This window comes from Lepeophtheirus salmonis, chromosome 5 (genome assembly GCF_016086655.4).
Source record: "Lepeophtheirus salmonis chromosome 5, UVic_Lsal_1.4, whole genome shotgun sequence".
In the NCBI taxonomy this organism is placed as follows: Eukaryota; Metazoa; Arthropoda; class Copepoda; order Siphonostomatoida; family Caligidae; genus Lepeophtheirus; species Lepeophtheirus salmonis.
Window position 1 is genome coordinate 69102615 of NC_052135.2, and position 15564 is coordinate 69118178.

General features: G+C 32.7%; 2 protein-coding genes across 2 annotated transcripts; both read right to left on the bottom strand.

Moving 5' to 3' along the window:
* Positions 1–782: 782 nt before the first annotated feature.
* Positions 783–7335, bottom strand: CYLD (ubiquitin carboxyl-terminal hydrolase CYLD). The gene is made up of 9 exons (XM_040712579.2): positions 6393–7335; positions 6057–6333; positions 5246–5358; positions 3675–4089; positions 2831–3413; positions 2559–2755; positions 2077–2376; positions 1703–2023; positions 783–1646 (listed from the first exon to the last, which is right to left on the bottom strand). Exons 1-9 carry the CDS (start codon positions 6780–6782, stop codon positions 1474–1476), a joined length of 2769 nt encoding a protein of 922 aa, XP_040568513.1. The 5' UTR covers positions 6783–7335; the 3' UTR covers positions 783–1473.
* Positions 7336–9273: 1938 nt separating this feature from the next.
* Positions 9274–14232, bottom strand: nwk (nervous wreck). Its single transcript, XM_040712741.2, is given in 7 exon segments — positions 9274–10705; positions 10708–11502; positions 11665–12163; positions 12229–12428; positions 12826–13308; positions 13425–13699; positions 13794–14232. Coding segments are annotated over 6 exon segments (3522 nt in total). The 5' UTR covers positions 13686–13699; positions 13794–14232; the 3' UTR covers positions 9274–9421.
* Positions 14233–15564: the final 1332 nt, after the last annotated feature.

Here is a 15564-nt window from a genome sequence, read left to right on the forward strand (position 1 = left end):
AAAAAGATTGATAGGACCACAAAGAGGCCGTTATTGAATTCGGAATTTATTTAGCTTTTTGAGTTTATCTAAGATAAAGGATATATATGTTCCATAATAAATTAAAAGAAATAAAGTGTATAAATTATGCTTGAATTTGTGTTCCTACTTTCCAACTTGTTCGGGAGTTGTTGTTTTTTTTGTTCTTTAGTTTTAGATTCATTCATATTGACAAATTCTTATTAATATTTTTTGTTATAGTTAATCGTTTATTTCTTATTTTAACCTTCCTTCTTTAACTAAATATCACAAATACACTTTATAATACTCTAATTTAGAAATTATCTAGTAATCTACTGCTACGGGTGAAGTGATAATTATAAGTTTTTGATTACTCTTTGTATGACATATCATATTATCGACTTTTATAAATTTTTGTTAATAGATCTAAAATATAGAAACTTGGAAGTTTTTTCTTAATTTCCACTAAGTAAATCAGGTATTCCTGAATTTGAATAGTTTCAACTACTTTTTATATTAACTTTTGTAGTCTTATTTATAATATAGAAGATTCTCATATATGTATATACCAGAATCACGTGATCCACCAAAGCCATTACATCATAGGCAGCTGTTTTTTTTAAATAAACTTTTATCAATCGTACCATATGTCTCACGACCAGTCCTAGTCATCTTCATCTATCGAAGTCGTTCCTTTCATGTTTGATTTACCATGACGAGGATTTAGATCCTTAATTACATTGAAAGCAATTATGTACCAATAAAGAATGTGATTAAAAAGATTTTTAAAATGAATTCAAACTAGAACACTATATTATTTATAATATATATATATCATGTAATACACATATGTTTCTTAAGCTACAATAAAAATACACTATCGTACATTTTCATAGCATAAATATAACCTCTGTATAATATATATATGTGATTTCTTAAATAAAAAGTTAACTGCTAGGCAAAATAAGCTCCACTAAATAACAATATTTTTTTTTCCTTTTTTTAAACTTCCAACAACAAAACAATCACCATAGCACCGAAAGATACTTATTTACAAAAATTAAAGAATATTAACTTACTAACATAAAGAAACAGATACGTTAATTATTATCCAATTTCTACTTTTTCGGATCTTACAATTAATAGTGGGGGGTGGGGGGGGGATAGTTATACTAAAGTCACACATTATCATAAGAGATAAGTGTGATTAATTATATTATCATTTAACGGATAAACAAACAAAAGCAAAATTGATCTAACAACCAAAATAAAAAATAAAAAACTTATTTGACTAGCTGAGATTCAAAAGTGATTATAAAGAGTACATTGAGTGGTATTTATCTCTTTCTTTAATGTTCTATTTGTGTGGATTTTTTTCTTTTCTTCTTCAAAATCCTTACGAAAATGAATAAGAATATAAGAGCTATTGACTTTAAACGAGAACATGCTTTTGGTAAAATTATAGTTATATCATTACAATATCATGGACTGATAAAAATACATATATCCATCACATAAAAGACGTTTCACATGCGGTGACAAAGATTTTTCATTTTCCGATTCATCTGATTTCTCCGAATTTCTTAAATAGTCCCCTAAATTAGATGCGCGAGATACTTCAGGTATATTATATCCATTTGCTTCGCCTGAAATATATATACATATACGAAGGTTTTAAATGTATGAGTAAAATAAACTAAACCTTTTCTATCCGCCATTGAATCAAACAAGCACCATTGAGCCAATTTTCCATCTCCACATTTAGCAAAGGTAACGTAATGAGAGGTTTCTATGCAAAGAACAGCGAATAATTTCATAAAAAGCCTATTACAGGTATTATTTGTGGTCATAGATTCCGGTAATTTCAAATTTCTCGCTACATGATCACGATTCTTGTGACTATGCGTTCTTTTATGGCAATTTCTACAAAAAGCCGTTGAATCTAAACCGTTTCCATGCTGTCTAAAGCAAGAACGGCACTCAAGTGCAGCCATGCAACCACAAATAGTACATTGTCGATGAGCTTCAAAATGAAAATGTTAGCAACACATTTATTAATTACTTGACATTAATTACCACATTCTATTATATCAGTAACATCCAGTGCTTGAGTTGGTCTAATCTTATCGTAGACTTTGAATTGCCTCCCAAACCGAGGCATTTGAAGAATTAAAACAGAAGGTACTCTTTTTAATTTAACATCTGATGTAAAAAATGATTGCTCAAAGAGTTCTTGAACTGTTGGATAATTTGTACGGAATTCGTCTCGCTCTACGAATAGTTGATAGTAATGAGAGGTTTGACCAGAAGATAGATGGAGAAAAGGATCTGCTTTAAGTGTCTGACAAAGTAAAGAGTTCAGGAGTTCCTCTGGATCTAGAAGTAAAATAGATTCTCATGAATAAAAAATTCCACCTTTATTCACGAGTATGCAAGTGAACACTTTTTAGAATATGTTTGATAAACTGACAAAAAACTTATAATCCACTAATTAATTATCTTACAATAGTGAAAAATAAATAAGAAATAGTCATGAATGACACTGAAAAACTTTTAACCTTTCTCTTCCGAAGTAAGTCCTTGAACATTAGATAAAGAGTCTAAAAATTTTCTTAGTTTCATAACTTTGTCAGCACGAACAAAGAAGTTTTTTCGGAGAGGATTGACGATGTCTTCTTTTAATACTCTTTGTAACTCAGTATATTCTCTAATATCTTCACTATTTGGAGGCCGATTCAACAAAAAATCAAAAGCACTATTGATAAAAGATATTGTATAATTAAGAGATGAATATAAACTAGTTATAATATATAAAACGAAAAATAAATACCTCGTAAATGAAAACATGGCAAATATAGTAGAATCTAAATAGCATGAGTTATTAAAGCCTTGAATGCCTCTATTTCGTCCAATTATTGAATAAAACTCCTTTAGTCCCATTGGATGAATCATTCCAGATACAGAAGGACAGTCCAAATGTCCAAAGTCACCACTGGAAAATGATTCATCCGCATTACTGTCATAATCATAGATGTTCATATTGGACAATTCTTCATTTAATACTTTTTCAGAGTCAATAAACCTTTTATCTTTTAAAATCTTGGAGAAAGATACAAAAATTCCACAATCATCAGGACAAGAAAATATTTTTTTCCCATTAATGCTTCCGTTACCGGCCCCACTAAACTTTTCTTCCAACTCAATTCCTCCATATTCCAAATTACTTGGAGCTATACGGCCAATCCATTTAAGTACTCCATACAGTGGTTTCGCTTGAACATGAACCTCGACCAACGACCCAATTTCCAATTTTTTATGATTGGGCTTAAAATTAATGGTATCAAATTCGCAATTTTGAGTTTTGATTGAATTTAAGACACTTGCTTTTTCGGATTCACTCTCAAGAGAACGAGCTATTAGAAAGAATTAAAATTTATTAAAAAATAATCTAGTTTGGCCTTTAATTCTAAGTGTTTTTTAGTCTCGTAAGATGGACATTATCCAAGGACAGTAGGAAAATAAATACTCGTCATTGCTGAAATATACATTATAGGCATATACTAGTGTAATTTAGATATAAATTGTCCAAATGCTTTAAAAATAACTTGAGACTGCAGCTCTTTTAAAAAAAAATAACGAATAGGGTTATGACGTATAAAAAACTCCCCGATTACCTTTCTCACTCGAGGAATATGAAGTATTCACACTTGTTCTGTCACTGTTAAATTTGCAATTTTCTGTGTCATTATTGTTAAATGAAGAATTAGAATGACTTGAATGAACAGTTTGAAAGTCCCTCATGGTTGAGGATGAGTCGTCATCAAAGTTTAATGCAGTAGAATAGGAGAGTTCTGTCGGTGCAGACATGTTTGGTGCAAACCTAGTCGTGCATTTCCGATTGTCCTGTTTGATCACAGTTGAGTACATAGGGTCTTCATGCAAGTTGGATTTAGGTGTGGATAAGTGTTGATGACATGGTTGTGGATACGTTTCATAAGATAATAACGCTCGGCGATGGTTTGGTGTATTTTGTAATTGTTGTCTTTGATTCAATCTATCGCAACCACTGATACAAGAGAGTTGACCATCCTTGAATTTGAAAAATAAGAAGAAAATCAATTAGTTTAAAGTAGCAGCAAAAGTACTTGCGTACAAGATCTTTTATTTATTTTAACATACATATTTTGCAAACACATTTTTTTATAAAATTGGCAGGGATCCAAGGTGAAAAATGTATAAAAATGTTCACATCTTTATTCTCAATAGGAATTAAATGTAAGAAGTTAAAACAAGGTTATGATTTACTCCAGATATACTTATGTTAGTAAAAAGGAACGTTCGGATTCACTTGAGTATATATCTCAAACCGAATACTTAAAAAACTATTTGCCATTTCAACATAAGTCAAATGGATAGATGCGTGTTAAAATAAAGAAAAGAAGCCATTGGAATCACACTCTAGAAGAGCGGTCTTCCTGATACGTGTGCGTGTGAGCGTGTGTTTTGATTGATCAACCGCAAATCCTTCTGATATGACCTACAACTACATGAAAGTCGAAAGAGACTCCATTTATGTTGCAATGTGGTTGATTTAATAGAGAAACAACAAATACATATCTGAGCGTAATTTTACCTTGATCCACATATAATTACGATAATCTAAATCCTTAAAATCCTCATAAGGAAGGGGTATCTGCCAATCATATAAAAACGATTGAGGCACATCATCTACTTCAAGCCCCTTATCATTATTTAAACTCTGTTCATATTCTACTAAAGTTAAAGGTCTGGTGGATGATGGAATGTCAGTAGTAATGTCTGATTCAAAATTAATGAGTGGTGGAGAGGGGAGTTCTGTATCATGTGTCCAATTGAACTCCATCTTAATTTGAAGCAAATGAGGATATTAAATTGACAAAAAAAAACACTGTGTACGTTGTATATAGAGATCAACTAAGGCAAGAAAATGCTATTTTAACACTGTGAGCTAAAGGAAAAAAAATGAAAGCATCAAACACCAACTGTTTATTTCGCCCCTACTTACTTAGTATGAAATCTAAATTTAAAGAGTGTTGGAGTTACCCTTCCTTTACTTTTGTATATTCATGCATTCATTACAAAATCCATTTGAAATTTAAATAACTAATTGATCAAACATTATTTACCCCCTTGATATATCCAAGTAAATACATGGAATATAATAGGCAAATATAATTAATTAAAATTTAAAACAAAGCTGGCTTACTATCTCAGATTTGCTCATCAAAGTACTATTATATCGATTGGTTCGATGAATTTGGGATCCTTCAGCCTGAGGTCGATATAAATTCTGGTTCACAACAGTCTCCTTTGGTAAGCCTAAATTTGTAGGATGACGAGAATAAATTAGTTTGAACAACAACAAAAAAAAAATTTAAAATTCATGAAATTAGATATATTAAAATCTGCACAACTTAGAGCCCTAATAGAACACTCTCATTGAATACAAAATAATTGTGATATAATGACTTCAAAAGTTACATTTATCTTCCAACGAGGGCGATTCGTCATCTTCTTCATCAATCAAACAAAATGGAAGAATAATTCGTTTCAAAACAGAAGGAGCCATTGTGAGATATGAAAGAGTAAATATCGCAGGATTTAATCCCTAGTGACAACAATGTCCAGATAAATACGACCTTCTTAGATTAAAGTTGTTGAATTAACACTCTGATTCATAAGCAATTTTGTATGAAAACAACAACAAAAAGTAAGCACTTGACTTTGCGAATACTTTGAGAAACTACTATACATGATTATATTTTTTATTCATGGTATGGTCTTTTCATTTATCTCCAGTTATAATCTTATATTAAAATAAGTACTGAAGAAAGCTTTCTTTTCATAGTTATATGAGAAATGGATCATGTTTTGAAGATAAATAGTAAATATATCCATTCATATCGTCCATATTCATGAAATGAATTATGTGTAGTAATTGATTGATTGATTGTAACAGACGGAATGTCATTCAATGAAAGTGTACTACATACACCTTAATACATTTTAAAACTTGCCTAATGGATGGAAATGTACGGAATTGGAATAATTATGGTAGGATTGTAAAGGAGACGGATTCATTAAGGCTTTCGAGCCATTCCTTTCCTCTATATTATTTTTCATATACGAACTACTACCATTTTCATAAAAGACAGGATGATTATTTTTATTGGTGGTGGTGGTTGTCATAATATTACGACATAGAGCTCTTTGTTGTATGAGTTCGCTCCTTTGTAAGTAGGGAATACATAATTTATCAATCTCAACAATCGCCTCATCGGATGAAAATGCACGCTGAAAATGGAAATGAATTACTAATAAAGGATTGCTGTGCATTGATTTATATGATGTACTAGATAATTAGCGTTGCATTTGATTCGATAGTAATATCCTCTGTTAGAAGGTCCATGACATCCAATGGATAGAATCGTTGCCAAGTGCCCCTCGTACAATACTTTGTCTCCGACCTGAAGATCCATTAAATCCATCATGTCTTTTCTTTGTAGAAAGTTGAGGCGACGTGAGGGATGGATGGGTAGAAGCTTCCAACAAAAGACCTCATTCGTAAGGATAATGAGATCATTGAACAGTACCTCCCGACTCACGTTATCGTCCAAGTCAAGGGTTGTAATCCTATTCCCCAGATGTGAGTGCCTAAGCTCTCCAATGGCCTTATGAAGAGTACCCTCGCGTGCCTCAGTCCGAAAGGATTTCAGAATATAGTAAGTGGGTGTTGGACTCATCCTGCCTTTTCCCTTTTTCCAATCTTGCTAAACCTTCTTCACACTTTTATAACAATATCCAATCAGATCCATTCATCTGCATCATCCATCATTATTACTTACAAAATTGGAAAATAACCCTGAAGATGGATCTTTTGAGTAATAAGTCAATGATAATAACGATACTATTATTTATTATTAAATTCTCTATTAAATAAATTCACTTCACTTATTAATTCATCCTTTTAGTTTTTATAAAAGTAAAGTATGTAAGTTGTAAATTATTATTTTCCCTCTGACTCCAGCTAGTAGCAAGAAGTTTTAATTCAGCACAGGCCGCAGAATGTCCTCTCTCTCGGCGTGCGCTTTCAGCAGCAGCTAAAAGCAACACTAGAGACATCTAGCCAGTAAGTTCAATTGAATAAATAAGTAAATACGTCGTTTTCTACTTGTTGACTCATATTATTATTATTAAGCTAGTCGATCCGCACTCAGTATGCCAGCAGGCTATCAATTAATTTGCATTCAAGCAGTGTGTAGGTTGCACATTGCTAAGATATGTGAAATCGGCGACTATTTTTTAATACAATATATAAAGAGAGAGTATTTTGGAATAAATGACGTCATTTGTTTTTTTGGGTGGGGGAAATACGATATGAGCCTATGAGTGACTCACGTCGATACCAAAAACTATTTTTAGGATACTACCTATTATTCATTATAGGTAGTTTATCTCTCTTCGCAAAATTATGAAATATACTTTAATATAATTTAGAACAATTGGGGGATTTATGTTAATATTGCTGGTATAGATTCATATGCTTTAAGTGCAACATTTGCAACACATTCAAAGGGTTCATGAAATAGTTTATTAGTAGAAATGGAAGATAATTAAATAATTAATAATATATAATGGGATCTGACCCACGTGTCGTTTTGTCACTTTTGCTTACTTGGCGCAGGATCTCTTTGCAAGCTTGTGGTTTGAATGTTTTATTAGTTAATACAATGCAGTGGTTCTCAACTGGGGCACTTTGAGAGATAGCTAGATTATATTTATAATAAATAACTGGTAGGGAATGAGGCTCTGTAGGATATTATAAAATGATGTGATTAAAAACTTTTAAATATGTGACCAAATGGAATGATCAAGTCTCATTTTTCATACAATATCAATGTACATTTTAAACATTTCATTTTCATATAAAAAATACTGGGGCAAAAGTAATTTCGTATTTCCTGCCCTTAAAAGAACGAAATATATTTTAATCTTGTTCATTATTGGGAATAAGGTGTTGTAAATGTGTAAGTGTATATTATAAACACTTTTGCGTTTGGCCAGTTTAGTCGTGAATTATCCTGCGTCCAGTATGGAGGTATTCAAGAGAGAAATTCGCCATATTTTACATTTTGAATAGCTGAAAGGGAAAAACGCATGGAAGGCGACCAAGTAAATTTGCGATGTATACGGGGCCAATACCCCTTGGGTCCGTGTTGCACAATAGTGGTTTGAGTTATTTTTCTGCTCAATTATGCCCTTTACTGTGAACAACTCGACCGTTTGAAGCTGGCGATAGAACTGAAGTGACCAGCCATCTTTGATGACGTGTCAGAAGCTCCGTGAGCTCTGATGGAATTTCTTATGCATCAACCCTACAATCCAGACATGGCAACAAGTGACTACCACCTGTTCCTGTTTATGGCCAACGCGCTTGCTACAAATTTGACATCAATAGAGGCCTGCTAAAATTGTTTGTCATAGTTTATTGCGAATAGGGACAAGGACTTCTACGAAAAGTGCATTATGAATTTGAATTCTTGTTGGGAACAAGTTATCGAACAGAACAGACATACTTGGCTTCAATGGGATCATTGTAACAAATCTAATAAAGCGAAAAATACGAAATTACTTTTTCTCCAAACTATTATAATATTATTTTCACGTTTTTGTTTTTTTTAAAGTTAATGCCTTTATTTATACAGCTAGCTAAGAGCTATTCATACTAGATATGAGCTAATTTTTGCTTCATTAAATAGATTCTTGTATAATATGTTGTATGTTCCTATATATGTATTTTTATAGTATTTGTTTAAAATAAATAGGAGATATTTAATACAATCAATGACTGGTTAGAAATGAATAAGAATAATTATATTATTTAGGGCTATTATAAATATCAGTACATATATGTATGTATATATTATATTTAAATACACATATAAAATATGTAAATTTATTTAATATATATTAACAAAATGTCGATTTTTATCTTATTCACAATTAATTAACAAATAAATCAACATTTACTTAAATAATATTTCAGAGATTAACAATAAATAAATTTAATATATGATATTATAAATATGAGGCTATATATATATTTTAAATGACGAAACGTAAAATTATATACCTTGGGATTTTGTATTCTTGTAGACATAACATAATTTGGGTGGGGGGGGGGGCTGATGTTAGTTTATTATGTTATGTTTTCATGTAAGTTCAAGATGTTGAAGTTGGATTTTATGCTTACACGTAAGGTACAATGTTTACTTATTGCATGTACATTTTAAAAACAAACTCAACTCATGATTACAAAATATTTAGCAAGCATGAGCAATGTATATAATATATGAGTGTATGGAATGATAATTATCTCTAATTAAGCTGTGGATTCCTTTAATTTATCTAATTTTTTTAATTGTCTCATTTCAAGTTCATCGGGAGGTAGAGGATTAATAACAGATTCAGATTGTTTAGGCTTTTTGTCTTCCTCTTCTCCTTCGGATGAACTTATCTGATCTGGTCCAGATTCACTCTCCGAAGATGAAGAGTCCTTATTCGCTTTTGTTGTTTCTATTATTTCAGAGTCATCGTCAGATGAAGAGTCTGGAGAATTTGTTGTTATGATAGGAATTGCATTTTTCTTAGCTTCTTTGGCAACGCAAAGTGCCTTTTGCTCCATTTCTTGTACAGCTGGCTCAATTTTCTTTTGTATTTCTTCGATTTTCCTTTCTTGAGATACTTTGTGGGATTCCGACTTGCTATTATTTTCAGCAGATTCCAAATTGCTTTCATCTTCAACAGATTCTGGCTTTTTATCATCTTCAACGGATTCCAGTTGGCTATTTTTGTCAGCGGACTCCTTTCTTTCTTTGAAAGCAGGATGCTGCTTCAATTCTTCGATTATATTTCTCTTGTTCTGATTATTATGTGAATGATCAGGGGACTGAACTCGAGCAGGTGTTGGAGCAGTAACAATGATTTCCATTGATTTTAGTGAGGTGTCAGGCGAAGGAAGTGGAGGCGGAACTGGCGGCTCAACAATAGCTATGGTTGGTATTGGCGGAGGATTAGTAGCCGGCTCAGTTTTATTGTAAATATTATGTGCTTCCTCGGAAATGTTCATTTCAAAATCGGGGGTTTCAACACTAAAAGAAACTGTTGGTTTCTTTTGTTCTTCCTTGCAACAACTTTCTGACTGAATAGGATCGATTGGTGTAGGATTTGTTACCATGATAGGTGGCATAAGCGGAGCTTGTTGATTTACAGGATCTTCTTTCCTTTCCACATTTACATCTTTTTCATTATTTATTTCTTGCACCTCAATACTTGGTTGGCTAGGAACCATTTTTTTATTGGATTCCATACCCGGAGGCGTAAAACATGGAGGAGCCATACTACTATCGGGTGAACCAACCGAAGAATCAGATTCTGCGGATTCCTCTGCACTTTCTCCATTTTCTAAACATTCCTCCACGACAATAGAAGGGAAAAGACCACTCTTTCCATTGCCATCATAAGGCTCTCCCAACCACCAACCATCATTAATACCATTTGGATCTTTATTTAAAATTCTAATTATTTGTCCTTCGATAAATGTTATTTCATCACTTCCAGTAGCTTCATAGTCATATAGAGCCTTGCAGTATTCAACTACGCCACTCACGGAAATTGCCATTGAGGATGGCCTTGAGGCTTTCTTATTAGGGCTAGATTGAGGCAGTGGTGGAGGGGAGGTAATTCAGACGGAGGACCATCAGAGGATGTTGTGTCTTCGGAGGATTCATCTTCAGATTGATCAGGCATGTCTGATACTTTATTATAAGGCTGAGTATCATTTGTTGAGAAGATGGATACAGGAGTTTCCTTCTGTGAATATTCGTAAGACTCATTCGTAGGAGCATCTGGTACTTGTTGTAAGGGATTTGGGTCAATAAATTCATGTTTAACGGGTACTGCGTCTTGTTTTTCTTCTTGTCTAACGCCATTCTCAGTTGGTGCATCGTTAATTTCTAAGTAATTCTGTGGAACATATCCCTTTTGCCCTTGAGAGTTCTGAGCCATGACCCAACCTTCTTCATCGCTTTCACTATATAGAATTTGTATAATTTCTTGCTCTCTTACAGTAAGTTCATCTGCAGCTTGTCCTCCAAAGTCATAGAGTACTACTGCTGTACCCATGTGCTCATTGTTCTGATAGGTGGGGGTAGTGTTGGGTTCGGGTACTGGTGAGGTGTCATACACCTTCTCCTCTTCTTGAAGTTGCTGTGGCGTGGATGATTCCTGGCTTTTATCAAAATCAGCCCAGCTTTGACTATAATCATATTGTTGCTGTGGATTTGCTTCCCAATTTGCCCAATCTTCATTGGCTCCTTGAGATTTATCGACGGTAGTTTCAGCAACACCTGTGTCGGCTCCTATCTCATTACTTTCTTCATATTTATGAAGGCTATCATTATCCTAAAATTAAGACGAATTAGCTAAGAGTATAAATTATACATTGTTCATCAATTTAAAAAAAAATGCCTTAAATCAAATCGATAAGTTTTAAAGTTGTTCACTCTCATATTTCCTTACGTGATTGTACAAATCAAAATTTCAATAAGTTTTTATCAAATTTACCATTGTTTTTTGTTCATTCGTATCAGAGGTTGGCCAATCTTCATTTTCATTTGTTTGTGAAATTTGTTTTTGGTTATTATCTTCCACCTCCGTTGCTTGTTTCACCTGTTGGGGTTTCTCATATTCACTTTCCTGAGGAGTTGGAGCATATACGGAAGCATCGATGTATTCGTCAACTGATATTCCTCCTTCTCTTAATTTTGCTAATCGAGATTCAGCTTTTGCTTTCTCCATTTCCGCATTTCTTATGGCAATTTGTAATTCAATAATCTTCGTATTAAGATCTGGGCCTCCAGTATCATTAGGTTCCTGTTTCAGGCCCTTTGTTTTGTGATGATGGCACGCTTTTATGCGTTTATTGTATGCTTTGATGGTTTTAGAAGCTTGATTTAATTTTGAAGCATTTTGGCGGGCCTCATAATTTAAGCTGTATCCACCATCATGCTCAGATGGAGTAATGATTGTCGTTGAATCACCATCACAAGCCTCGAATTCATAACTAAAACGAATATACAAAGAAAAGATACATGTTTTTTTATTTTTTTTAATATTCACAATCATTACTTTGTGTGTTCTCTTAAACATGGATAGGCCTGCATATAACAGTTATAATTGTAGTCGCGAGTAATACATTCAGCTTGATCACGTATATTAGAAAAAGAACTAAGTACAGCAGTCGTTGTTAATACTTCAGCCCGAGCGACAGTGTTAAGATAAGTGGATATTTTTTCATAAAAATTAAGCTCTGAGTTTCGTATGGATTCCTGAAATAAATATTGGTATTATAATCAACATACATGGTTACTAAGATCCATTTTAATTTATTTAATGTGCATAATAAATCCAAGGGGATCCACTGTTTTTTCAGCAACGACATTTGCAAAAGCCTCAATAGAGATATATCTCATTAGATAGCATCTTCCCCGGATATGATGATCTCTTTTTACATTCTATCTGGGGACTTTTTAATAAATTTGTGAAATGTCCGGCTTTATTAAGGACGCATGGTGCTGGTTCAAAATCAACTTCAATGGAAAATGAATTGTATTTATTAACGAAATCCAAAATGAGAATTTAAAAAAATCCCCTTCTAGCTAAATGTTCTCATTTTTTGAAATCAAAATAACATGGTCAACCTATTTTTAAAACTTTTTTGCTTACCTGAAGATCCTGCTTAAAATAAAAATCTTGATGAGCATTAGCAGAGGCAAGACTTAGGATATAATCATTTCGAGTTCCAGTAGAACGAATATCACATTCCTCTTGTTTAATAGATAGCTTTCCAGCATGCTTTCTTAAAGTTGATTTTGAATGAAATAGGCTCATAACGTCCTTTTTCCTACCTTTGGATCGTTCTTCAGCATCTTTAGCCTTATCGCGAACATCATGAGCAGATGATTCGTCATCATAGTACGCCTTCTTTGTTCGATCTACCTCTGCAACAGTTTGTTGTACTTCTTTTTGAACAATTCCCAGACGCTCTAAGGATTTTTTGGCATGGCTTTGTTTGGAATTTCGTAGAACTTTGGCATCTTTTTCTACCTCTTCCTGAAGAACTTGCACGGCAGCTAGTCTTGCTTTTGCAATTTTCTCATTTTCATCAAGTAAATGTTTCCAAACTGTGTACACATTCTTTTCTTCTAGCTAAAAAATGAAAGAATACAAATATTATCGAATACAATAACTTTTGCACAGTCATTATTGTTCTTGATTTATCTTCGAAATGATGACAAATAATGTTGTATAATTATTAAAGTTACCTTATTATTCGATGATGAACTCATTTCATCATTGATGTCTACCAAAGAGGCAATACGTCTATTGGAATAAGTTGTGCTGAGTTTAAGCATGCCGTCTGCATAGTGTTTTTCTATTGATGCTTTTTGTTTGACGAATGTTCTGATATCTTCCAAAAGGTCTCCCTCTTGTTGTATCTTTATTTGAAGTTTGGAGTGTTGCTCTTTATTTAAATTTTGGCATAGCTTGGAAAAAGCACCTTTTCGGGGCGGGGGCTGAGCCATTCTTATAGTTAATTCTAGAAATAATTAAGTAAGAGTTATTTTTAGATTGTATTGTAATAGTTAATTTGGAAGAAGGTACAATTATAAGTATGGTTTATAAATAATTACGGATAAGACTATTCCACTTTTGTTCTATTGACTATTTTACTCCCTCTGATGACTATTTATGTAATCATGTGACTTTCATTTGATGTTTTAAGCCAAAGTTCTTTATAAATATAAGCAATTCACAGTGTGTAAATTCACCACGACTAATTTACATTTATCTTCACTTATTGGATCTACCCAGTTCATTTGCCCAAACCTCCAAACTTAACTTCTGAATCAATTACATTGGTTTATGTGGTATATTATTGTATGGAATATAAACAACTACACTGCAAAGTTGGTTTACTTAGGGTCGAATTTACTCTTTCTCCTTCTTATACAGTGTTCTTGCAATGGTAGAGAAGAAAGTTTTATTTTTATTTTTACTAATGAGAAAGGCTCTCGTACACTCGTTATTGACTACTCCGAATGGACTCGTGAATGATAACCTAGAAAAAAACTAAGGATATCTGGTTATTTACATTAATGTCATCAAAGAGGGAAGGAAGACAATTTACACCTAACATTACCTCCAATTCTTCTAGCCTAGCTATGCGCTCATCATTTAGTATAAAAACTATAATCACTTGAATAAAAATTGTTTGCCAACTTTTCCATGAGATGGCAGCACTCACTAACTTTCTCTTACGTTATTATTTATTACAACACGGATATTCGAAATTGACACATATTTTGTCCTTGCATAGTGTACAACCCACCTAAATATTATTTAGAGTAGGCTATATTTTTGCCTTAGTATGTGCGTAAAATATCAAGCTGCCTTAAAGTCAAGTACGACTCCAACTAAACAATTAAAGGAACAAAAAAAAAGTCAACTATATATAATATCCATGCAGGGATGTCAAAAATAATATCGAAAGTAAATCGATATTGTACCGATTATTTTGTTAATATCAATGTTAATAAGAATTAGTTTAATGTGAACTTGGTTTTTTAGAAAGTAATATTTTGTACTATTTCTAAAGAGTAATTTATATATAAAAAAGTATATTTAATTTTTTTTCAAGCATTCTTCCAAATTTGCTTTTTTTAAGAGCCACAATTACTCCAAACTTTCTAACTGACATCCCATTTTTTCTTACTCTAATCATCCTTGGAGGTGGGTGGGGGGGGAGGGGGATTAGTGTCGCATCGTTGTAGGTTTCATTCTTTGTGCAACTTCTTCTCACAGTTTTGCATTTTTCAGAAGTAATAATTATACATCATCCTCAAATTATAATTATTTTTGACTTATCATATTTGACATTATCCATACTGGATGTGCTTCCGCAATTATATTTTGTTGGAGGGCAATTTTGTTGTACATATTTAATACTGCTTCTGAATCACTTACCTGATTAACGATAATATATTGGAGATCTTGTTGTTAAACATTGTAAAGTAGATTAATTATAGTTAAACTTGAATTAGGTTTTGACATGCCTCTTGTCAGTCCCGTAGCCAGATCAATATCCTAGGAAGGACACTCCTAATTATAAGAGTTGTCAAGGCCATGAATATAAGATAATCTTAGGAAAGAGGGTGCAAACAATTATCATTTTGAATTCTGGTAGAATTAAAATTGTCCAAGTGCACAATGCTTATTTTTTGACTATGGTCATTGTTAAGGATGCTTTTTTTATTCTTCCAGTACACTACAAAAGTCCCATCCATAGCCATTTTTTGATCGAAGATTTATGAATGAGTGAGCATAATTTACATGGAGATTTTACCTTCAATGAAAATTTGATATATATTTGGCACAAAATATGATTTAAAAAAAAAAGGAAAT